The sequence below is a fragment of the Thermobia domestica genome, chromosome 1, assembly GCF_964235325.1.
Source record: "Thermobia domestica chromosome 1, izTheDome1.hap1.1, whole genome shotgun sequence".
NCBI classification, from domain to species: Eukaryota; Metazoa; Arthropoda; class Insecta; order Zygentoma; family Lepismatidae; genus Thermobia; species Thermobia domestica.
In genome coordinates this window covers 225403742-225429524 of record NC_137454.1, presented here as the reverse complement: position 1 = coordinate 225429524, position 25783 = coordinate 225403742, and the positions used below count along the sequence as shown (strand labels likewise).

General features: G+C 37.3%; 1 protein-coding gene across 1 annotated transcript; it reads right to left on the bottom strand.

The window, feature by feature from the left end:
- Positions 1–1164: 1164 nt before the first annotated feature.
- LOC145667095 (uncharacterized) lies at positions 1165–24191 on the bottom strand. Its single transcript, XM_081734826.1, has 2 exons — positions 23665–24191; positions 1165–5136 (listed from the first exon to the last, which is right to left on the bottom strand). Exon 2 carries the CDS (start codon positions 5090–5092, stop codon positions 3176–3178), a length of 1917 nt encoding a protein of 638 aa, XP_081590952.1. The 5' UTR covers positions 5093–5136; positions 23665–24191; the 3' UTR covers positions 1165–3175.
- Between the last annotated feature and the right edge of the window lie 1592 nt (positions 24192–25783).

Genomic DNA, 25783 nt, shown 5'->3' with positions numbered 1-25783 from the left:
AAATATAATCGTTACTTTTCCCAGTTCGCTAATAATTGTAATGCCTATAGGATATCACGTACAATGGAATCACACAACATAATCAATCACTTACTAGTTTGAAATAATACACAGTGATTTTAGACAGCGTTGGCTTTCATTATCTATATTATTTCTTAGTACCAGAATCAATTAACAACTACGAGTTGTCATAGCAACCCCGAAAAACGACGAATCTGTTATTATAATAACAACGGTTAAAAATCATATATTATCAACATTATCAACATATTTTTTCTACATCTTTCTCTTGTTCGTCATTACAGTCTATACACTTTTAAGTAACACCTTTTGCCCACAATAATTAAAATTACAAAAATGTAAGTGTTACAAATATACAATATCGTTGTATATGCCGACGTATAAAAGATCTTGAAATACGGAAAAAGTGGACGTGTGATATTTTTTCAATTCAGGTCCTCAATTTTTAATTACAATTATCTTCGTGTTCAAAAACCTTCAGCGCACAATCATCATCAGTAGTTAGTATCAGAGTTTTTATATCAAATTACAACATCGGGAACAAACCAATCTATGTACAGATATATATATATATATATATATATATATATATATATATATATATATATATATATATATATATATATATATATATATATATTTCTGTACTTCAGGATGAAGCTTCAAAACATACTATGATTTAAACGCTAATTTTCAAGTAATACTGAAAGAAACAGCAAATATATGGCATTATCTTGAATGAGATTTGGGCATCAATGCTTGAACTTCAAACTTTTTGACAAAATGATTACTTTTAAAAAAAGTCAGTGACAGGAATTCAGATGTCTCTTGTAAATATGGAATAAGTTATTTAGCCAATGTCTTTCTGGGGGTGAATTATCTTTCCGAGACACCTTGCTATATTGTAAAGAAAATTTTGAGATTGTAAACCAAGAGTTTATACAGAGATAATCTATTAGCGGGCAAGCACACCTACCTTAATTTTATATTTTAAACTTTACTATTGCTAACCTTTAGCCCTTCAAGATCTGCTATTCAATGAAAACTGTTTAACTTAATATCAATGGTGGAATTCAAATTTCAACAACTAGATGAAAATCAGTCGCTTCAAACTCCTTATTTCACAAATGCCCAACGCTTAAATCTATATATATAAAATCTAATATATCTAATTTATACAATGTCTATAGTTTAGTAAAAAAAGTACTTCGATTTAAAAATCCAAACAAAATATTTTTTCCAATAATTTCAACATACTTTGGTGAGAAGTCCTTAAAGTACGTACGTGAATTATTTTTAAGAAAGGGATACAAGTAATTTCATACAGGAAATGCGAGTGATGAATGGAGTAAATTACCGCCTCATTACTTCATTTTTACCCTGCTTTCAAGTACATATATTGAATAATTTAATTATGGCTTGGACACACACTACGCAGAGAAAAATTGAAATTAGGAATATATGCATACATATAATTTAGTTTTGGCATGGAACAATGTGAGTTCGATATTAAAATATTTTTATTTAAGTCCATTTTGTTACAAAAATATAAACTTTTCATCAAAATATCTTACCATTCCTTAAATAGACGTCTATATAAATTAATATTATAGGCTTACATTAAGCCTTAGTAAAATCACCCACACACATTACCACTGAATTAATTCAATTGAAAGAGGAATAGGATATTAAGGTTCTAAAATCTCCTCTATATATTTCAAGACGTTGTTACCGTCTAAGATTAATTACACAGATGCGCAATTTAGACATTCTTGAAGCTTGATTATTGAAACTTCTTTATCAATTCAATTCCAACTAATAACGCTTTGTAACGGGCAACAATTTTAAAAATATTTCTTGTTGTAGTAAATTGTATTTAAACTTATGCTTCAACGTAGGTGGAAAGAATTATCTGCTATTTTAGAATAATTTTCTTTTACCTTATAATGTTTCAGCTGGTCTTAAATGAGTGCATAAGTTTGCGGAACTACCTGTAACATCTTGTTTTCGCCAACTGATGAAGAATTTCTGTATCCGTTAATTCTAGACGCTGATGCATGCAAGACAGATTTTCTATAATATCTATATATATAAAAGAGAACGCACAAATCCTTTGTTACCTCATCACGCTAATACGGCTGAACCAATTTCTTTTATTTTTGGGGGGTTATTAGGATTTGGACCCTAGATGGTTTTTATCATATCACTTTAATTTTTAATTACCAGTGTCTTGAGATAATTGACCATTCAAGTGTCCATAACGTACAAATCCTTTGTTAGCTCATCATAGCTAAATCTAACCGTATTTATATGCAACCCACATGACCGTGTCACTCGGCGGGTTAACATAAATGACAGGCGATATAATGTTAACATTCTTCTATGGTTTTTATCATATCACTTGAAAGCGAAAAAGTAAAAATTATCTAAGTAACAAAGTTTATTGCGTTCCAGGGTGACCGCAGCGAAGCGGGGTGAACGCTGCTAGTAACATATAAATGCAAGCTTTGAACCATAGAAATATCATTTCTCCAAGTTTATGAATTTTCATTATACGTTTTGCTCTCTCCGCCCACTATTTGGATTCATGTCAATTTGAATGGATATTTTTTTTTTCTATTCTGAAGTAAAGAAGATGACTTCTAGTTATTAAGGAAAAATATCGTTAGAATAGTATATGTGGCAAAAGTGTACATAGACAGTATTTTGCATAGTTAACTAACAATAATAAATATCTGTTGGTTTGCTATTCTTCTCTTAGAATTGTAGGGGCCGCAGTGGTTCAGTGGTAGAGTGTTCACCTCTGGTGCTTGGAGTCCCGAGTTTGATCCCAGTCCCTGCCAAGTGGACTTTGTGGTAGACAAACACCGTGTGCATGGGTTTCCTCGAAGTTCTCCCGTTTCCTCACATTTTCTTCATTCTACCATTTCATTCATTACTCATAATCACCGTCTCCTTTAGCCTAACCGGCATAACCGTGGGACGTAAAACTCAAAGATTTCATTTCATTTTCATTTTCTTCTCTTAGAATTGTTTCCTTTTTCCAAGTTTTCATTTTTAATCAAATGAAAATGATTGAACACTGCACTTGTTAGAATCGTGTCTGATTGTGTAAAATTTTACTTTACAACAAAAGGTTTATCATAGTATTTATTTATCTGTCATCACAATGTACCACCTTTCTTTTCTTAATTTCCTTATGGTAATAGTACATACATTCAATCAGTAGTGTTGCAATACTTATAAAATATCCAATCAGAAGCAAGTAAAATGATGTTTGAAGATGCGATAATGATAAGGCAACGTTTCTTTTCGAGATGAAACGTAACGCTGGAACCCTAAAAGCATTCATAAATTCAGTATCCCATTTATTTTGAAAGCCGCCTTCAATAAGTCTTCTTATAGCACTATTGAATCTTGGAAGATAAGGTGAAGATTTTGGAACTGGATAAGACGTTAACAGGAAACCTATATTGTCTTTAGATACATGGTACTTAAGACTCTGATCATCTGCTCTACAGTACTTGCCTACAACTTCAACCGTGAAAAGCAAATCAATAACTATTCTGTCTTGAAGCTCGGCTAGAAGTTTCAGTGATCCTACGCCACTAAGCACAGGACTTGTTCTTGTTGCTATTTCCCTAATGACTGGATCTACAGCATCTCTTACCATAGAAATGAACCGATAGAATATTTCTACTGGGAGTACGGAGTTCATAACATCTTGCCGGTCTTCAATAGCACGATAGTATTGTGGATGCACTGTGTAGCTCACTAGTGAACCCTGGTATATTGAACTTATTATTAGAAAACTTGCAACAGAAAGTATAAAAATAGTTCTCGATGGTCTTAATTTTGGTTGCCGGTGAATCGATGTATTTAGTGCAATAGATAAAATGTTTAATAGTGAACTAAAAGTGGATAATGTATTTGTTTTTCTAAGAATATATTCCGTAAAACGATCAGCACCAGTAATAAATAAAGTCATTGCTGCTAGTAATCCCCACATAGTGTTACTGAAAGGAAGAAAGAAGCTTATCCATTGAGGTTTTAATGTTGGTTTAGGTGATACGAATGTGAAATGAATGAAATGGGTTATTACTGTAAAATCAGCAACTTCGTACATTTCAACCAATAGTGGTAAAGGTGAAGTTGTGATGTCCCCATAAGAGATAACAGTTGTCACGGCATTCCTATAATCAAACTTTGTGAATTCATTGTCTTTCAATACTAGTATAGGCGTAAAATTCATATAGTCAGCAATTGATTCGAGCATTTTATACTCAAAAATAATTTTTCCATTATCCCCAAGTTTCACTGAAGATTCATCCGCTAAATCAAATTCAATTACAAGTAAGGGATAACCATATACGTTCACAGTTTTGTCCTGAAATAGAAGATTATAATCCGATACATTACTTTCTGATATATCTAATTTTGGATCATTTTCCATATTATATTGGTTATGTGTGTTGAAAGGAGTGAACGTTATAAATTTTAAGCATGTTATAAGTTTATCTTCTTCACAACTTTCAGACCTAATTACTAGTTCAACATTCAAAATTTTTCTTTTCCAAAATGTAGCAAATATGCTGGTTAACGAAACACTATTTACTGTTGTCCCAGCATGTACGACAAGGAACTTCCCTCTTGTATTCCAGTAAATGAACTGTTCCATATGTTCTAATATATTGACCAATGATTGGCTACTTCTAACAAAAACAAGGAAGCAATCACTTTTACCAGTTACTATTGCATTGGACGAACTCTTTGTTCCATACATTGTGGTTGTATCTTGAATTGTGAATGGTATGTCACAATTACTCAAAAGATATTGTATGTTTTGAAGTAATTCATCTTGTTCTTCTTCAAAATCGATTATGATACTCATCTGACTTTTGATACTGCAGTGCTTACAACAAATGATCGACATGAAATTTATGACACTCAAGTTAATTTTATTTATGATAATAATTTTGTCTTGAAATGAGGACTTCCTTACAGCAGAACAAGAATGTGGATTATGTAAAATCATTGTCACAACAAGTGTTAATTGCATTAACTTCATCATTTTGATGACGCCCTTCGAGTTGGGATTCTTCACAAAAGCATACTCTGAAAATAAGAAAAATATAAAACAGATTAACTATCGTAACAGTTACCTTTGTCAATGATAGTACCTAACTAAACTGGCAAATATAAGAAGATAATGAAAAATAAACAGAATTAAGCTATTATCAAAAATGCGGAAAGTTCGTTTGCAGATTAACATTCTCACAGGGAATCCAAACCCAACCCAATGTCTTACAGAGAATCCAAACTCAAGGTTAACACACCAACCGAAAACACGTTAACCACTCACCTGCCTTCAAAATCACCAATAATATAAAGTAAATTATAACAAACTCTGTATCATACATGAATATTGGTGTAAATATTCATATATAGTTAACGCTTTAACCAAAAGTACATGCAAAAGCATGGCACTTTAAAAACAAGTATCTGTTTCGTTTTAAATTGTAATTGGTTTATTAGCGTTTTATTGAGCGTTTTAAATTGTAATTTTTGCATGTATGTTAAATAATGACGAGCAAAGCTACTGTAACATCTTTCAGTCTTTCCTGCAGTTACAAAAAGGTGTAATATGTCCTCTAGTTTTTCGATACAGATATTTTTTTTCTTCATAATAATCAATAACAAACAATAAGCAAACGATTAGTTTTTGGTTTTGAATAGAAATTTGAAAGTGCTGGCCAACGTGAAGTTGTTCTTCCTCCCTTCCCTCCACCTTTATTTTGTAAATATTTCTTTACATTTCTCAAATGAAACAATTTTCTCTTCAAGGCAATCAATAACAAACGATTGGCTTCGGTTTCGAATAGAAATTTGACAGTGGGGGCCAATATGATATCGCCTGCTCCACTTTATTTTGGATTGTTTGTTTCTCTAAACACATTATTTTTCTCCAAAATAAACAATAACAGATGAAAAGAAACAAACGATTGGCTTGGATTTTGAATCGAAATTTGAAAGTATATGTGTCGGGATTTAAGGGGCACTTCACACACGCCTCATGCATGCCTTTCTTGGTGTTGAGTTTCACAAATAACACTTAATTAACGTAACAGTATGCACATGTTAATTTCGATTGATATTTTAGAGCAACTAGTAAACGTATTAAATAATGAATGATGATCAGAAATATTCTTCTTCATATAATTACTCAAAAAATTTAAAAAGTTGACATTACTATGAGCAGGTTGTCTAAAAAATTTTGAGCCGTTGGAGATTAAGATTGATAATACATTTATTGTGTTTTGAATATAACATGATGAGAACACATATATCATTTTATTCGATAACCATTTAACTGCCATTTCTCTGTAACGCCAGAATTCCATCACTATAGAACTTCTGTAGTTTCTAGTTAATAAAAAAGTGGCATATATATATTTTACAGGATTATTTTGAAACTAGTTTAACACAATTCAACCAGTTTTGCAAAGATCAAAACAAATAATAGTCTGACGGTGCTAGGTCCTGATTATACGGTGGATACACTAAAACTCCCGGTCATACTTTATCAATTTCTGACGGATCGGTTAAAACTGCATGCGATCTGGTGCTTCCTGTGTGGTATACGGCATCCTTTCTGATGACAAGTTTTGCACCATTCAATTGCTACATGTACTCTTGCTAATCGTCTACAGTACAGGTCAAAGTCTATCGTTCTGCCCGGCAGCAAGTATCTTGTGATATATCATGTCTTTTCAATCCTACTACATACACAGCATGCCTTTCTGGGCGTCAGTATGGGTTTTCCCGCAGACTGTAAATCACAAATTTTTCACATATTGTTGTCGTAGGATATCAACGTTTTATCACTTGTGTTCAACTGCTTTAAAATTGACTCGAATTCATTATATTTGAGTATAGATTTGGAGATAGAAATTTGATCAACTGAATATTTCAGAGTTAGATCATGTGGCATCCACACATCGAGTTTGTTTTAATGTTAGTAACCAGCTGTCTCTAAATGGCTTAACACTGTTTGGAGATTGATGTTTCGATCATAGGCGATGTACTGACAGCTCAAATGTCAGTCTTGCTTGTCTTTTGATATCATTCACTGTTGCTGAGATTGGTCGCCCACTGTGTGAAGCATCTTGAACATCGATATTTGCAGAACGAAAGCAACTGAACCACTTTATAGCTGTTGGTTTTGATAACGTATCTTGCCCATATACAGCACAAGTTTCTTCACGTGTCTACGCAGAATTAGCGTCTTTATCTAAATATACTCGTAATTGTTAAATATGGTACAGTGTTGTAAAAAAAAATGAACCATCTTCACGGTGGTATACTTTATGTCGGATTATAAGGGTTCAAACATTTTTTGCATATCTGCTTCAACTGTGAGCTATGACGTCAGAGCAGTGATACAAAGTTGAAACATTATAAGATCCCATCTTGAGAGGCAGAAATTCCTATTTTTGCTCTTCAATTTCTCACTTTGTACTAATTACAATTAAAAAAAATATATATGAAAAATGAAACTATTGTGTGTCATACGTTTTCTCTAATGTATGAATAAACTACCCGTAAATTTAGGTTTTCTACGTTTATTAAGTAGCTGATGGATAATTATTTTTAATTGAAATAAAACGTTGACAAAAACAAGTGAATTTTGTCGGCGAAATTTACTGTTTACGTAATTCTTTTGTGTGATCATATTGTAATGAACGTAAGGATACCAGAAGAACTATGTTTTCCAGTTAGTTATTTTGTGTTGAATGTTTCCCAAGTTGGTTGTTCCTCATTTTGTATTTACTTTTTTTCGTTCATTGCTATGTTCTTTGTATTTTAAAAATACCAAAGAGTAATTTACATTTCTTGGGGTTTGTTTGTTGAGAATCACAAATTACTTCTTCAGTAGCATGCATTTTCCGATAACAAAATTTCCGACAATTAACACTGATTTCAAGATGATTGAAGAGTCATTGGTACTTTCTACCCATAGAAAAGACCTGTTGCTTCGATGAAAAGACCTATATTTGCAGCCAATCGCAACAAAAAATTCCCTTATCCCTTTTCGAAAAATGAATGTCAAAAATCCCACAAAACGGGATTTTCCCCATGGATTGGCATCAGTGCTTTAGGTCTGACCGCTGTCACTCATATACCTCGAGATCCGAAACACTAACACCACCTTGTGCGTCATAGGTTCTATATTTTTGATACTACCTGATATTTGCGTTGCCTTAAACACACCTACAACTTGACATATTTCATTAAAAGTTAGCCTGAATATAAATATGTCATTACTTTTTCTTTCTTGGGTTACGTGTTCTATGGTACAACAAAGAGTATCGTTACTTTTAGCTGATTATATACTTTATGGAAATATAAATAATGTCCTTAATAATATCTATATTTAATTTCCTGTCATTAATTGTAGTACATGGACAGTTCAGTAAATGTTTATATAATATACATATTACATGCTATTACAATGTGCTGCAATTAAAACTTCCTTTGAAGGTGATTTAGTAATAAGTTATAAAGATCTTTTTATCGCAAGACCATTTGTTATTTAAAAAAGAAACATGCGTACCCATTAATACAATAAGTTATTGCGAACGAGACTAAAGAAAAATAGAATAGCAGACTGTTTATTCTTGTCTTCTTCTCATGAACCATAGATATTATCGAGAAAAATAAATGGCAACATGTCACGATAAAGGCAATTAATTGAGTTTTCGTCCATTCCTAGTTTGGACAGTTAAGTAAATAAAATGTATCAATACTTGTGTCGAAAAATGTTAGATAGCTTTCTTTGATATGTTAGTAGCCAATTCGATATTCGAAACCACTGTTTCTACATACACCTATTTATACAGAATGTAGAATCCATTCATTTCCCGCATGTAACATTTCCTATTATTATACAGGTAACCAAGAAAGTTCTGTCGCTTTTTGTGGAGGTCCGTGTCAAATTGGCCTTCACAACGTTAATTGAATACAAATGGAGATATGGCGAAGGTCAGTTGTTGGTATAGGTATATCCAACATACTACCTGGTTGTAGCGGTTCATTTAAACCGTGAACTTGTGTAAGGACAGAATAAACATAGGACCTCCACAGAGCGTCATAAGGGCGTGTATGCTATACGAGTTCGAACTGGGAGTCAAACGCCGCTGCAGCGGGGCGATAGACATGCAACGCCTTTGATGAGGGTGTCGTGACTATGCGAACAGTGGGACGATGACGTAACAAGTTTAACGACGGTGACGAAACACTCAAAGACGCAACACGTGCCGGAAGATCAACACATGTACAAAATGATGATCTTCAGACATCGATTAAAGCGAACAGTGGCCAGACATGTGAGAATCTGGGACTACAATTGTGTGTGAGTGGAGAAACCATTCGGTAGCACCTCTATCAACTTGGAAAGCTTTACAAGTTGGACCGATGTCCCATATGATTTGACTCCGGTCCAGAAGGCAACGCGAGTAGGCATCTGTGTTTACTGAGGAAAGAGCCATTTCTGGACAGGGTGTTGATATGTGGTGAGAGGTGGGTCCTGTACGAAGCTCCATGGCGCCGTCATCATTGGTTAGCATTCCAAGAACCGGTTCCAAAACAGCCAAAACCAGCACTGCACCAGAGGAAGGTCCTCCTGTGTGTTTGGTGGACTGGTCGTGGCATCCTGGATCGGGAACAGCTACCAACTGGTCAGAGCATCAATGCAACTGTATACTGTCAGCCGTTGAGCCGTGCTCAAGACAAACTCGAAACTCTAGAGATAGCACTTCTGAATCGTAAAGGGGTCCTTATGTTACAGGACAACTCTAAGCTCCACGTGGTTAGGATGACCCGGGACACCATTCTAGGCCTTGGATCCGCTTAGAACACTATTGCATCCGCCATACTTTCCGGTCATCGCTCCGTCCGAGTATCACCTGTTCCATTCCTTGGACAGTCATCTTCGAAGACACTAGTAGAGGTGCAAAATGCACTTGATACTTGCTTCGCTTCACGGCCCACGACGTTCTACCGCGATGGAATCCATGGCCTTTCAGAACGTTGGCAGAAGGTTGTCGATGCTGATGGGGACTATTTTTGATCTTCCAGATACGTCTTGGGTGGCATATCAATGTTCGAAAGTGGTGGGTGGAAAAACGACAAAACTTTCTTGGTTACATTTAAATTAATAATAACAATAATCACTCGAGAATTCTTCGATTTCCGGTGGGAGGCCATGTAGTTTGAACCATACTTTAAACTATAGACCCTTGTCTTACATAGCCTAGAATCTCAAAGTTCACTAATTATGGAAATTAAAATAAAAGAAGGAAAACTGTGTACTCCGCTAATGTTGTTACTGCATTAGATGCCTGATCTCATTTTGTCGTTATTTGTATATTCATTATTGTTGTTACTATCATAGTTAATAGGCAATCTTTACGAAGACAATGTAAAAGAGTCTGATGAAAATTTTCCAAGAAGACTTGGCATTGTCATCCATCAGGATGAAACTGGATCCAGAGCGCCTCAAACATTCACACACTTTTGGTATTTCTGACCTCTTACAGTTCCCTGCCTAAGATGTGTACCAATTCAAATCTCGTCCCACACCAAAACATTTCCACCTTAATATTAGTCTCTTTCGAAGGTCTTCCCAGGGTGGTACCTGGCTCTTGGTTCCTTCCAGATGATGGTAGACCGGATTACTCTGAGGTCTACACCAGGAGTCGTCTGTGAAGAGCACCTGGACCTCATCTTCCATTGTACGTCCACTGTGTTCTCTGCCTCATATATTAAAGACTCGCTTATAGGTATTTGTCAGTGGAATGCAAAGTGCAGACTTTCGAGCGAGTAAACTATTCCTGTTGAGTCGTTTGTACGCTTTCTACTGGAACCAAATGATTTACTGGCAATAACAAGACCTCGGGTAAGGTCCTCTACAGTGCTCCGTCTGCTTCTACAGGCATTTATGGTAATTATTGGTCTTCGTTTCGGGTGTACACTGTAAATGTCATCTGCTGTAGTGCAGGGTCAAGGTGACCTTTTCTTACAATACATTTATATTTTTATGTGCTTCAGAGCCTAATATTTTATTGTATATACTAAACTGTCCTATTTTATAAACCAGACGGTCTTATATTTTTTCAATATTCTGCTGGGAGGCCTGTACATGTTATATATAATGCATTTAAAAATTCGCTTCCCTTCCCCTAAAGACCCACGAAAATGTCTGATTTCGGGTGCAATCCCTGGTACAAGGCATCTCATGAAAAAAGTGATTAACATTTTGTACAGGGCATTCCACGAAAACGTTTACACCTGGAATACTGGGAAAACCGTTTGAAATTCATCTTCGCGAATAATTGAACAAAACAAATAGCCATGGGAGAAATTTAATTAGTGATGAGCAAATGCAAGACCATGACTAAGACCCGGGTGGTCTTGCTTGCAAGAGTCTTGCAAGTCTTGAATTAAGAAATCTTATGCTTTTCATGGGTAAATTTTACTCTATATAAACTATAAGGGATAATAAATTCTACAATGCACCAAGAGTAACGGAAATACAAGGTATGTTTCTAAATACAATATAGTTTTCCTTCGAGTAAGTATGATGATAGTGTACAACATAGGCGATGACCTTTTTTTATTTTTTAATTAGTGCGCACGCTTCGCTACTTATAAGATAAATCACAACGTTTCGTAATCTTTTTATATTTTTTTAACAGATCCAATACTCGACTGGTTCTCAAACTGGAGAGGCTACCCCTGAGACACACGAAAGAAAATCAAGACGGCACAGATTATTGAAATACCAGTTGTTGTTTTCAAATTCGATTAGCTATTCTTTGTATTAAACAAACTTCGAATTAAATATTGAGATTTTGTTTTACTGATTCTATGTACTCTATGGGGCAGAAACATGGACATTACGCAAAAGCGATGAAAAAATTGGAAGCTTTCGAAACGTAGGCATGGAGAAAAAAAGAGATAACTAGCTTGGTTGAACGGAAAACGAATCAGAAGGTGTTACAAATAGTAGCAGCAGGTTAGAATCATATGGATTAACAATATCACGTCTGAAAGGTTCATCTTTGCATCTCTCAAACTCAGTGACTTGCTAAATGTAACGCCTATGCATAAATGTAACGCCTATGCCAACGGAACTGTTCCCACCCTTTGTGGCTATCACGAAAGATCAATCTCTCGATATCATCAAAACTTCAGAGAATATTTCTCATGCCTTAGAAATGGACATGTAGTGGTTGCAAACTATTCTGACTGGTGACGACATATAATGGTCGGAGAACATGAACACGATTGCCAGCCAAACAAATTATACGTCAACTCCAGCACGCTATATGATTGGGTCACTTACTGATTCTCCGCCGTCCCATCCAGATACTGTTCTTAACACGTTGTTACATGGAAGAAGTTGTCAGAGAAAAATATCCTTATATACATATTACAGCAGACATGCAAATATACACAGTGGTAACGAAAATCAAGTGGTCTGATATTGAGTGCTGGCATCACCTTATTGCTAGAACATGTATGATGCACACACTAATGTCAGTCATTGGATTCATTGGATTCATTGGATGTCTTATGAGAGGAAGCAGTTTGGATTATTTGCTCCAGTCAGCATTTGGAGATGTGAGCAACATGCTTTCCGGAAACGTATGAGTGAGAGCAGTGCGAGGATTGCGTATGGTGGCATCCGTTCTTGAGGACTTTATTCTCGATGGATCTAACACAGTAGAAGAGCTACAGTGTGGACTTAACAAAGCAAGGGAAAACCCAACTAGTCAGGTTGTGGATTGACATGTTAATCATCCCTGTTCTCATTACTCAGTTGTTTGTTAGATCGCAAAGAGAGAGTGACTGGTTAATTAAGCTGTACTGTCTAAAGCGCTTTTTTGAAAAGCAGCTGCACATTTCAACTATGCGAGATACATAACGTGGCATATTGTTGAGATGGAAGGACATAGTGCTTGCCACCATAGAGCTGGACCTTGGAATGGTGTTCATGTAGATTAGTTTGGAGATCAAACTTAAATGAGAAAGGGGAAGGCAAAAGGAGGTCTCATTCTGATAACTCTTTCTCCAGATCAAGTTTCCGGGTGGGTTCTATCTCACCATATCTGCAATACTTTGTCCATATCGATGGATCTGATGGAAGAGGATTCCAAGGAGAATATTGATAAAAAGGAGGAAGCCAGCCGTATAGTTCTTGATCAAAATAACCGAGAAAAGAGAAGAAAACCTATTAAAACAATGCAGTTAACCACTAAATACTGAAATCAATGATATTTTTTAACGTCAGTACCGCACATACGAGCGACGTTAATGTAAATGTAGAAGATGCCCTGGAGATTGGTTTCAGATTCCAAAAATAATTTGCAACATGGATTCCACTACAGTCTAAGAAAAACCGTGAATACTCCTTCGTCATTGAAAAAGAAAGTCAAACTTGGAGAGAAGGGAGGATATGATGTTTTAGAAAAAGTATACAGCCGCTTATTACTTATGTCGCAGAAGAGACAAGTGGATCTCTCATATGTTCTCAATTTTGAACTATCTGTTTTGTCATGAAGCTGCATAATACAGTTGTGATGCCATTGTTGTGTTTGATAAATACGCTGATCTACCAGAACATTATGACAACCTACGTAATAGTCGGTATGTCCACCTTTGGCACGGATAACAGCAGCGGCGCGTCTTGCCATGAAAGTAATGAGGTCTTGGTAGGTCACTGGAGGGAGTTGGCATCACATCTGCACACACATGTCACCCAATTCCCGTAAATTCCAAAGGAGGGAGACGATGCGCTTTGACGGCACGTTCAATCACATCCCAGAGGTGTTCCATTGGGTTCAGATCCGGCAAGTTGGGGGCTATCATATCAATTGGAACTCGCCACTGTGTTCCTTGAACCACTCCATCACACTCCTGACCTTGTGATATGACGCATTATCTTATTGAAAAAGTCACTACCATTGAGAAACATGACCATCATTAAAGGATGTAAGTATTCTGCAAACAGTGTATGAATAAGCTTCAGCCGTCATGGTGCCTTACACGATCTTCAATGGATCCATGAATACACACGTGAATGTTCCCAGAGCATATTGAGCCGCCGCCAGCTTCTCTACGCCCCGCAGTACAGATGTCAAAGAACTGTTCCACTGGAAGACGACGGATTCGCACCCTCCCATCGACATGATAAAGAAGGTATCGGGGATCATCAGATCACGCAATGCTCTGCCAATGCGCTAAGATCCAGTAGTGATGGTCACGTACCCATTTCAGTCGTAGTTGCGGATATCGTCGTGTTATCATTGGCAGATGTATCGGTTGTAAGCTACTGAGGCTCTTCGTTAGGAGTGTTCGGTGCACTCTTTGTTCAGACACACTTGTACTTGTCCAGCATTAAAGTCGGATGTTAGTACCTCTACAGTTTGCCGCCTGTCCTGTTTTACTAGTCTTCCCAGCCTACGACGTCCGACATCTATAATGACGGGGGGCTGCCCAACCCCTCGACGTTTGGACGTCGTTTCACCTTGGTTTCGTCACTTGTTGAAGACACTCACCACAACACTCCTCGAATACCTGACAAGTCGTGCAGTCTCTGAAATGCTCGTGCCGAGCCTCCGGGCCATTACAATCTGCCCTCAGTCAAACTCAGAAGTATCGCGCGCCTTTCCCATTCTAACACACGCTCACGCTCACTGATACTACATGCACTGTATGTGTGTCTGACTAGCAAGCATTCCTCGTCAGATGACGCTGCTATCGCCTGGACTGGTTTATATCGATAGTAAGTAGGTGGCTATAATGTTCTGGCTGGTTGGTGTGTAAGCCACAGTCTGTTAGGACTCATGAACGCAAGGGACATACATTTTTCTCCTTTCTATCTCGTTTAGTTTGGTCTAATTTATTTAAATATTTTGTTCATAGCGAATTATTAAAGTGCAGTTTTAAATAAATACTTTTTCAAAATTGTGACGTCACTATATTGTTCCCATACCAGAAATGGTCACTAAAATGTCCCAAATTGTGAAAAGGTCTGACTATAAGTATCCTGTCAAAAATTGTCTTTTTACTGTGTACGGTTGCTGTGTTACAGAGAGTTTAACTCATTCATCAGCGTTTACTATGTAAATTAGAGGTGTGAAACAATGACGTCATATATGACGTAATATTGAAAATTACCCAAGGATGCCAAGGTGGCATCAATCGGAATCTCCAAATGGACATTATATTTTATAATAAAAAGCAAAGAAAAAAACTTTATACCACATGGTACGGTCCCCCCCCCCCCCCAAAGTATTAGAAGCGAAAACTAGAGGGAAAACTGAAGGACAAAACTAAGTAACGTCATTCCATTCTCGAAACACTATGCTACTACTTTACCTGCGTCAGAAGGTATCACTCACGAAAATAAAGATAAAAAATTGTTTTAAATATTAAAAAAAAAAGTTAGGCCTACAGATAAGACATTGAAATTATGTGACTAAAATGCGACTACTCGTAGACAATTTTTAAATGATACAAAAAGGTATTTTTTCCTGTGTGATGGAAAACAGTTCTATTCAACGATTGAACGATTGGAAAACATTGTTGCGTGAATCATGTTCTCCAACTACAAATAAAGAATCCTTTATCTATATTTGTGATCTGGGCAAGTAAACGTTTATGATAGTTGGTCAGCTTGTCTATGGTTAAGCTCAAGGTCTACTGAGGCTATGATTAAACAAGCCTGTAGTATTACTATTGATATTTATTAACCACCAATTTCTAACGCCTTTCCTTTACGTGTATAGTCCCTCCCACCACCACAACCATCACGCAATCCTTCGAAAACAATTTCAGTCCTTTGTGCTTCGTTTGCTCCCATTTGCTCCGTAGTATCTCCGTTTGCTCCCTTTCCGTTCCCGAGAAAATGGAACATTAAAGTGGCGAGGCAGAACAATGTCATCCCAGCCCCCCCCCCCCCCCAATAAAAATAATCGCTAAGAGAAACGGATGGTGGCATTCGTTTGTATTTCGTTTTCTTCCATTTGCTGCACAGTTTCTCTGCTTGCTCCCTTACGGTTCCAGAGAAAATTGAATTTTAAAGTGGGGGCCAGAACAACATGGTCCCAGCACCCCCCCCCCTCAATCAATGGCAGAGAGGAACGGATGGTCGCATTCGTTTGTACTTCATTTGCTCCCATTTGCTCCGCAGTTTCTCAATTTGCTCCCTTGCCATTCCCGAGAAAATGGAACATTAAACTGGGGATCCAGGAAAACGTAGTCCCAGCACCTCGAATTGAAAATAATTTCGAATTGAAAATAATTTCAAAGAGGAACGAATGGTGGCTCTCGTTTGTACTTGGTTTGCTTCGCCTTAGCTACGTTTACGTCCTTACCATTCCCGAGGAAATGAAACTTTAAAGTGGAGACTAGAACAAAACTGTCCCAGCATCCCACTCAAGTAAACATGATAGCACAGGGGAGCGGATTGTGACATTATTTTGTACTTCGTTTGCTTCGATTTACTTCGCAGTTGCTTGGGTTGCTCCCCAAGCGTTCGCTAGTAAACAAAACTTAAACACGTGGTCTCAGCCACCGTCCCAACTTATATAATAGCGGAGGGGAGTGGATGTTGGCTATATCTCGTTTGCTCATATTTGCTCCACAATTGCTTTGAGTACTCGTCTACTTCGATTGTTGTTAAGAAAATGGAATTTTGAAGCGGTTGGGCGGTTGGGCTGGAAATGTGATCCCAGTCCTCAACCTCCTAAAAATCGTAGTAAGAAATAATTGGTTGCGTGATTTGCCCGAATTGCTCTGGAATTGTTTCACTTGCTTCCCTACTTTTCCCTGAAAATGCTATTTTAAATGGAAGGTGGAACAACATTGACCCAAGCCCCGCGTTATTAAAATTAATCGCAGAGGAACATAAAAAGTGGCGTTTCTTTGTACTGCCTTCTCTTCGATTTAGTGTACATTTCCTCTTTTTTCTACCTTACAGTTCTCCAAAATATACATTTATAGAAGATGTTGAAAGTGACCTCCTGCGACATCAATACACAGCTCTGCACCTGCAAACATGTTCAGATTCACCCTCTGTAAAGTTAGGATATCGATTGCAGCAACTTCATGGCTAATGTTGTTTTTCAGTTCCTGTATCCTGTGTGTATTAGTTTCATAGATCTTGCTCTTCAGGTGTCCCCACAAGAAGAAATCACATGTTGTTAGATCAGGCGAACGTAGTGGCCACATACCTTTGTTGACAGTTCATTCCTCAGATAAGACATCATGGACTCGTTCCAAGGATACCTTAGAAATGTGGCATGTTACCCCATCTTGCTTGAAGAAACAATATTGTCTTGCATATTCAGTGAGTTGAGCACAAAATGCATCAACAATTTCCATATATGCAACCGTGTTGAGGGTAGTGTAAAAAAAAATATCGGTCCAATGATGTGCACTGTTGCACCGCACCAAACGCCAGTTTTCTCATCATGGAATGGTTGCTGACAAACAATGTTAGGATTCTCCGTTGCCCAGTACCTTGTGTTCTGTGGATTCACAAGACCAGAAAGATGAAACCTTGCTTCATCACTTATGATGTAATTGAAAGAGTCTAACAAACCATCCTTGATGTTATTCAAAAGCCACGTTCAGTAATATACACATTTCTGACAGTCATCCTCCCGTAATTGTCTCTGCGATTACTTTTAGTTGAGTGGGGTGCAGACTGCAGAGATCACTTTGTTCTGCCTCCTCCCACTTTAAAGTTCAACTTACTCGCGAGCTGTAGGGGAGCAAACGTGGAAACTGCGGAACAGATGGTAGTAAATTAAGTACAAATGAATACCACCATTAGTTTCTCTCTGTCATTATTTATAGTTGGGTGGGGGGCTTTGAATTTGTTGTTGTGGCTCCCCACTTTAAAATTCCATTTTCTCTGGAACGTTACTTAAGCAAACACATTGTTCTGAGTCCCCGCTGTAATGTCCCATTCTGTCGGGATCCGTAAGGGAACAAATGGACCTACTACGAAGCAAATGGGAGTAAACGAAGTACCCTTTGATTCTATTGTTAGTGTGAGGGGCCATTAATGTTTCATTTTCTCTCGAACAGTAAGGGAGCAAGTTGGGGAAGCTGCGTAGCAAATGGGAACGAACGAAGTACCAACGAATGTCAACATCTGTTCCTCTCTGCCATAGTTTTTATTTGGATGTGAGGGGGCGAGGACCACGTTGTTCTGGCCTTCCCACTTTAATGTTCCATCTTCTCGGGAACAGTAACCGAGCAAACGAAGTAAAAACGAATGCCAACATCCGTTCCTCTCTGCGATCATTTTTAGCTGAGTGAAGTGCTGGGATCAGTTTGTTCTGCCTCCCTTACTTTCAAGTTCAATTTTCTCGCGAACGATAGTTGAGCAAACGTAGAAACTGCGGAGCAAATGGGAGCAAACGAAGTACTAATGAATACCACCATCCATTTCTCTCTGCCACTAAGTGTAGGGGTAGGGAAGATGTTTTGGCCCCCACTTTAAAATTCCATTTTCTTGGGAATGGTAGATAAGCAAACGGTCAAACTGCAGAGCAAATGGGAGCAAACGAAGTACAAACGAATGCTACCATCCGTTCCCCCTCCGCTATTGGGTGGGGGGTTGAGACCATGTTGTTCTGGACCCCAACTTTAAACTTCTATTTTCTCGGGAACGGTAGGGAAGCAAACGAAGTACAAACGATTTCGACCATTTACCATCGCAGTTTGCCTGGCTCAGTCTGCCCGCTCCCTCGACTATGGATACATATGCATATTTGATTGACTAATGACAGTAGGAAATAAATTTTATAGTAGTGGTTGATGCTATTTGTTAAATAATTATCTACCATTAATATAAAAAGTGGAAAATATATTTACTCTTTATTGTATCTTCTAGCGTTTATATATTTTTCAAAATTTTTGGATAGGCCCGTGCCTACCTGGCATACCCACTAAAGCGGCCATTGATCATTCCGTTCGATCAAAACTCGTTATAGCAATAATCCAAGCAATTTTCTATTTTTCTAAAAAAGAAAATAATAATAATCTCTACTTACAAACTAGGCTCTGTTAATTATGAAGTTCACAAAATTTTGATACCCCCAAATTAATTTTTTATCCAATTGATTCTATTTGTCCTTAATATTGATCATAACAAACATTTCTCGCTGCTCGTAGTGCTCCATTATTTTGTCGCTTAAACGCTGTGAATGCTGGGTTCTGAGACACAGGCTTTCTTAAGAATGCTGGTCTTTTTTCTATATTGAAAAAAATCAGACATTGAAATCTAGAAATGCAAAAATTATGTATCATACTTCGTTGGAAAATCTGAGTTTCCTCTTTATCGTAGTGCATCATATTTTACATTCCAAGAATAAGGCAAAATTGGAAAGTGCGTTATGTATTGCACAAAAATTACAAAAAGCAAATGGTTGATGATGATGTATATATAATATGCATAAAGGAAGCATATGCACTATCTTTCACTTATTGTGTTGGTTTATAACAGTTCTTTCATTGAACTACATTTTCAGCATTTTCACTCTGCTACAGTGTATCAATTTATAATGGGAAGTCTTTTCTTGAATGAGAAAAATTCGAAGCTTAGTTCTTTACAAAGTGCGACGTTCGTGGTGGAATTTTGTGTAAAAAAGTGATTTCCATAAATCAACTCAGAAACTCCAGATCTTGGAAAGTTTCTCGCGTCTGTCTTCTCTTTTGTGTACAACCAGTGGCACAGAAATAATTTTCATGAAATCAAAAGCTCTTTCTTGTAGTTTTGTTGTGCAGTATGCGAAAATTGACCAAACCATTACAATACTTCTGCGTCAAAAAAGATGTTGGAACTTTTGCTAAATAGCTTTTCCAAACTGAGGCATATGACATTATTAGATAGACATTTTCTCGCCATCTTTTCCCGTAAAACAACTTTCACATCGATTTCAGACAAAGGCACCAACAAAGCAGTTAAGCAAGGGCTCCGGGTTTTGAAAGTCAGTGAGAGTGATCACACAGTTCACGACCAGGGATTTCAGAATTTGGAATAATACTGAAACTTAGCGTAGATCCTTCCCCATAAAAGTTTGAAAATTAAAATGCAGTTTTAGATCTTTTTTAAAATTAAAATTTATTTTATTTTCGTGTTTGTTTTCCATTTTATCAGTGGAAAATATCTACTCTTGAGTGAGAGTATAATGGCGTAATCATGGAGATTCCAGAATTGTAACCTCCGATCTAAGTTCTAATCTCTATTCTGTTCTGAACGTCGACCATTTGTGATATAAGAAGTGTGAAAAAACTGGAAATAGCACGGAGATCTATTGTCGTTCAATTTGTCACCCTAAAAATTTCTCAGCCTCACAATTCCAGAATTGTACGTGCTTTTGTGAAGAGATTAATATTTATTGACTTTCGTTGATCTCCCACAAAATCGTTTATTCTTTAAGACTTATCTTCGGTGTTGTGAGACTATTCCTTTTTCTTTCTTTTCTTCCTAATTACATAAAGCTATCTCTTATGTGTCGAAGAACGCTAGTTATTCGGATGTCTTAGTTTATGAAATTCATGTATGTCTGAGAATTTAGTCTACGTTTCTCTTCCGTAATTTTGTGTTTTCGTGGCTAAATCGTGGAAGTGTTTGTTTATGTTATATAATGTATTATGTCAATGTGTATTTTATGTAATAAAGCTGAGAGAGCTCCTTTCCTAACTATCTGTCCATCTCTGACGTCATGAGTACCTGTTGGGACGAAAACATCTCATCTACACGTGTCTGGAGTCAGCAGGATTACCAGAAGATCTTTGTCTTTAAATACTCCCTCCATCCCGGAAACAGAGAGTCACACGGAGCCTTCGAAGTCACACGGAGCCTTTGGAGTCGCTTGGAGACTTTGAAGTCGGTTATCGAGGTCTTTAGTCGCGAAGTTATCAAAAGGCAGTCATCGGAGTCGGTCCGGGAAGTGCACGGCAGTCAATCGGGCACTTCGGGAGTAACTTGGAAAACAAACCGAACAGTCTATAATTCGGTTTTCGATCTATTGAACACCAGACGAACAACAGGAGGAAGCCCAGCAGAGAAGATGAAGCTCCAGGTACTGTGACGTCAGATTTCTTCCTTTCTCTTCCTCACCTCTCACCTACCCATTCTCTCTCTTTCTCCAAGAAAAGCTAAAATTTTTATTTTTATTTCTTTTAAAATCAGACGGGTGTCGTCCGGTTCCAGGACCCGTTCTACCCTTGAGAAACATCCCAAGAATCTCACTTTGACGACACAGCTTTCTTTGAAAATACTTTTCAAATTAGGCACCCGTAAAATGGTAGAGATGCTGGCTCTTTCTTAGTAATTTCTACTTTATTCTCTCTCCCCCCCGTAAAATGGCGGAGATGCTGATCTTTTATCAGTAATTGTTCCTTTATCCCCCCGTAAAATGGTGAATATACTGGTTTCTTCTTTACAACTTTTGAATTAAGTTTTTTTCTAATCATTTTCACCACCGCTACCCCTCCCCCACCCTCTCTGTATTACGCTTCTCAAAATGCTATTAGTTTATTTTCTTTCTTATTCGCAAGATCTTTTTTTTTCTTTTCTCTTCAATCCTTTGAAGAGTGGTGGAGAAACCCCAAATATCTCTTGTGCTTTAAGACATTCTGTTATCTGTCTTCCTCCCTCTAAGTTTTTGCATGTGTTATTTAGACTTAAGTAGTTATATATGTACACTGTGTATTTCGTTAAACTAGTGCCCATTTTAGTTCATTTTTTGTGTATATGTTGCGACGTCTTGTTGACGAATTTTTAGTACCGGGTGATGACTTCTTAAATCTTAGTGACACGATTTATTTCGATCCCGCGGCTTGTTCGTCCCTTGTATCGGCTAAGTTTACCAGAAATTATTTAGACCAGCTTCAGAAAAAGTTAGAATTTTCTGAGGTCTTATCCGATATTACTCCCGATTCTTTAGAAGTCACCGTTGAGAAGCCCAGTTTAGACATGGCGTCAGGAGGCGATAACCAACCGTTGCCTATTTTTAATACCATAGTAAGACCAGACGCCTATTAAGATGCCTATCTATAAGCATGAGTATTTTATACCAGGAATTATTATTATTTGGAATATCATCATCACTCTTCTACTTATTTATTTGCTAAGGGAACATGGGATTTTCAATTTTATATGGTTTTGTAGAAAATGTAGTGCGTCTACGGAATTTTCTTTGCAAGAATTGAGCTACTTTTTAGACATTGTGCAAACCGTTATTGCAATTGTAAGTCTAATTTTGCTCTATAGAGTAATGAAAAGTTTAATGAAAAAATTGGCGATGATACGCCACTGCAGACGAAGAGTTTTGAAAATAAATGTAACGAGAGGTCTGAAGAAAGAGATCAAGAACCTGAAGTGACCCCAGAAAAGATCACCACTTCGAACAGAAATGAGGATGCACATTCAGTGTCAGAATTAAGTTTACCTCCTCCTCCGGAAGAATTGATAGTTAGTGACGGAAGTTTCGGTACAGAGATTATAGTGCCGCCTTCTACCGTCTTGGAATTAACGAATTCTAAAGTAAAATCTTCGTACATTTCCAACTATATAGTGTATTCTTAAAAGTGGATACGGAAACTGAGATGTCGAGCAATTCACGCATTTTGTGAAACTGCATCTAGAAGAAGATATTAGAACGTGTATACGCACGACCATATAAAATTGAGAATCATTACCGGACATACCTATTTTTATGAATTTAGAGACCTTCTGCCCCCCCCCCCCCAACTTTTATTTCCAACATAATTTTACTAACACAATCGAGTATTGGGCGATAAAACCCAATCCAACCTCTAGTTACCTAAAGTTCCCAACCTAATCAGGAAATGGGTTAGGTTTATGTTGGAAATAATGAGCTCCCCCCCCCCCGAAATTAGAGTTTTGTCATTATCATAAATAGTTGTATGATTCAAGAGTTTGGGCACTACGTTTATCGTTTTACTTATGTGTATTTATATCTGTTCGAGTTTTTCTCTTCTTTTTCTACTCCCTCCCCCTTCCTAAATCCCACCTACATTTGTTTACCGGTTCTTGTATTTACCCTTGCACTTTCATGGTCGTCGCCATCTTTAAGCCCAAAATACCTTGCGTTTACTGGCATCAACGCTCAGCCGCCATCTTAGAAATTTTTCTTTTCGTTTTTTCACACCATTAAATTTTCATGTTTTTCTCTCTCTTTTTACCCACTACACTTCTGCTGTATATTTTGATAACTCTCCCTCGTTATATTTCAATCACCTTGTACCAAATGAACCCTAATTTTAAATCTTAACATTTCAAATTTCCACCCCCTCATGGTCCTACTCACATCCATAACCTCCTTATTCTTAACAATTATACCCCTTCAACCCTCACAGTACGCAGCTTGTTTGAAGCCAAGAAGATTCCACAACTTTATGAAGAGAAGAAGAGGACACCAATTCTTCTCCATACTGCAATTTGGATGGACCCGGACCAAGAACTCTTCAACATGACAACACTTAGCGTCAGACCCGCCCACCAGTTTTAACTGTAATCTTCAGTTTTCTCACCTGATTTATCAGCCAATACGTCAGCTCCATAACCATGCTGATATTCCTTATTTTATTTTTATTTTTTTTTCTCCAACTCACAAACACCAAAGCAAAAGTAAACGAAAAATATCATTGTTCCTCCACTCTAAAGAAGATGGACAATTCTTCAAGATGGCTGTCAGCGTCATTTTCCCCCCTCCCTCTCAGACAACGGATGTCAAGAAGTTTGATTAGTGCTGCCAACTTGTGGCCACCTTGCCAGTGATTCTTCTGAAACAACAAGGCCACGTACATTCCAAGAATTGTCTTATCTTCAGAACACTGACCCAGTGAAGATGTTCAATTCTGCTGACCAAAGTGTTTTTCAAGTTCACTAAACAATTACACGTGCTTTTCCATATGTTTTGTTGACATCAAGTGTCATTAGCTACATTCGAAACATAGAATGTTCTTTAGTGCTTTGTGTGTTTATGTGCAGTGTTTGGTTAACGATTTATTGATTATCGTCGATTTCTTTTCTGTGAGATTTATTTTCCTTTAAAAAAAAAAATGAGATACTGAACAACAGAAATTCACTCTTTTTCCTTTTTGTTTGTTGTTACAGTGTATTTCATGTATTTTATTTATCGTATAGTGAAGTTAATCAAAACAATATATACAGTCTATTTTCAAAATAGTGGTGACGACGATGCGTGTTCCCTTTAAAACCGCATGTCTAAGGTTAGCGGTGGGAGTGTGAAGAGACTAATATTTATTGACTTTCGTTGATCTCCCACAAAATCATTTATTCTTTAAGACTTATCTTCGGTGTTGTGAGACTATTCCTTTTTCTTTCTTTTCTTCCTAATTACATAAAGCTATCTCTTATGTGTCGAAGAACGCTAGTTATTCGGATGTCTTAGTTTATGAAATTCATGTATGTCTGAGAATTTAGTCTACGTTTCTCTTCCGTAATTTTGTGTTTTCGTGGCTAAATCGTGGAAGTGTTTGTTTATGTTATATAATGTATTATGTCAATGTGTATTTTATGTAATAAAGCTGAGAGAGCTCCTTTCCTAACTATCTGTCCATCTCTGACGTCATGAGTACCTGTTGGGACGAAAACATCTCATCTACACGTGTCTGGAGTCAGCAGGATTACCAGAAGATCTTTGTCTTTAAATACTCCCTCCATCCCGGAAACAGAGAGTCACACGGAGCCTTCGAAGTCACACGGAGCCTTTGGAGTCGCTTGGAGACTTTGAAGTCGGTTATCGAGGTCTTTAGTCGCGAAGTTATCAAAAGACAGTCATCGGAGTCGGTCCGGGAAGTGTACGGCAGTCAATCGGGCACTTCGGGAGTAACTTGGAAAACAAACCGAACAGTCTATAATTCGGTTTTCGATCTATTGAACACCAGACGAACAACAGGAGGAAGCCCAGCAGAGAAGATGAAGCTTCAGGTACTGTGACGTCAGATTTCTTCGTTTCTCTTCCTCACCTCTCACATACCCATTCTCTCTCTTTCTCCAAGAAAAGCTAAAATTCTTATTTTTATTTCTTTTAAAATCAGACGGGTGTCGTCCGGTTCCAGGACCCGTTCTACCCTTGAGAAACATCCCAAGAATCTCACTTTGACGACACAGCTTTCTTTGAAAATGCTTTTCAAATTAAGCACCCGTAAAACTTTTATTCCTGGAAAATTCTGTCCAAACTTTATATCCTCTTCTCTCCTCTCTACGGAAATGCCAGGTCCTACTCTATCATTTAAGAAATGCGGTAAAACATTAGAATTGTTCTTCTGTTTCTTTCATTTACTTTTCTTGTTTCTTTTTTGGGGGCACGGTAACTTAATGTAGAGCTCTTACTTCTAGTGAATGGAGTTCCTTGTTCATTCCTCGGACAACTAAGATGTGATGAACAATATCTTATCTGTGGGTTTTCTCGGGGTATGCTCGTTTCCTCCCACAATCCCATTTCACCAAATTTTTTCATTAATATTCACTTGCCTTAATCACCCGTCCCGTTAGTCTAAAGAATATAGTTGTGGATCCTTAAACAGAAATATTTCATTACATTTCCGTTTCTTCTTTTTTCCCCTCATTTTTAATTTTCTTCTCTTTTTACGGGTGCTGAGCACTCCCACAAAACTGCTAGAG

Bases quoted from the DNA above. Each gene is read 5' to 3' on its own strand.
- LOC145667095 (XM_081734826.1), bottom strand. From the start codon at position 5,092: ATGATGAAGTTAATGCAATTAACACTTGTTGTGACAATGATTTTACAT.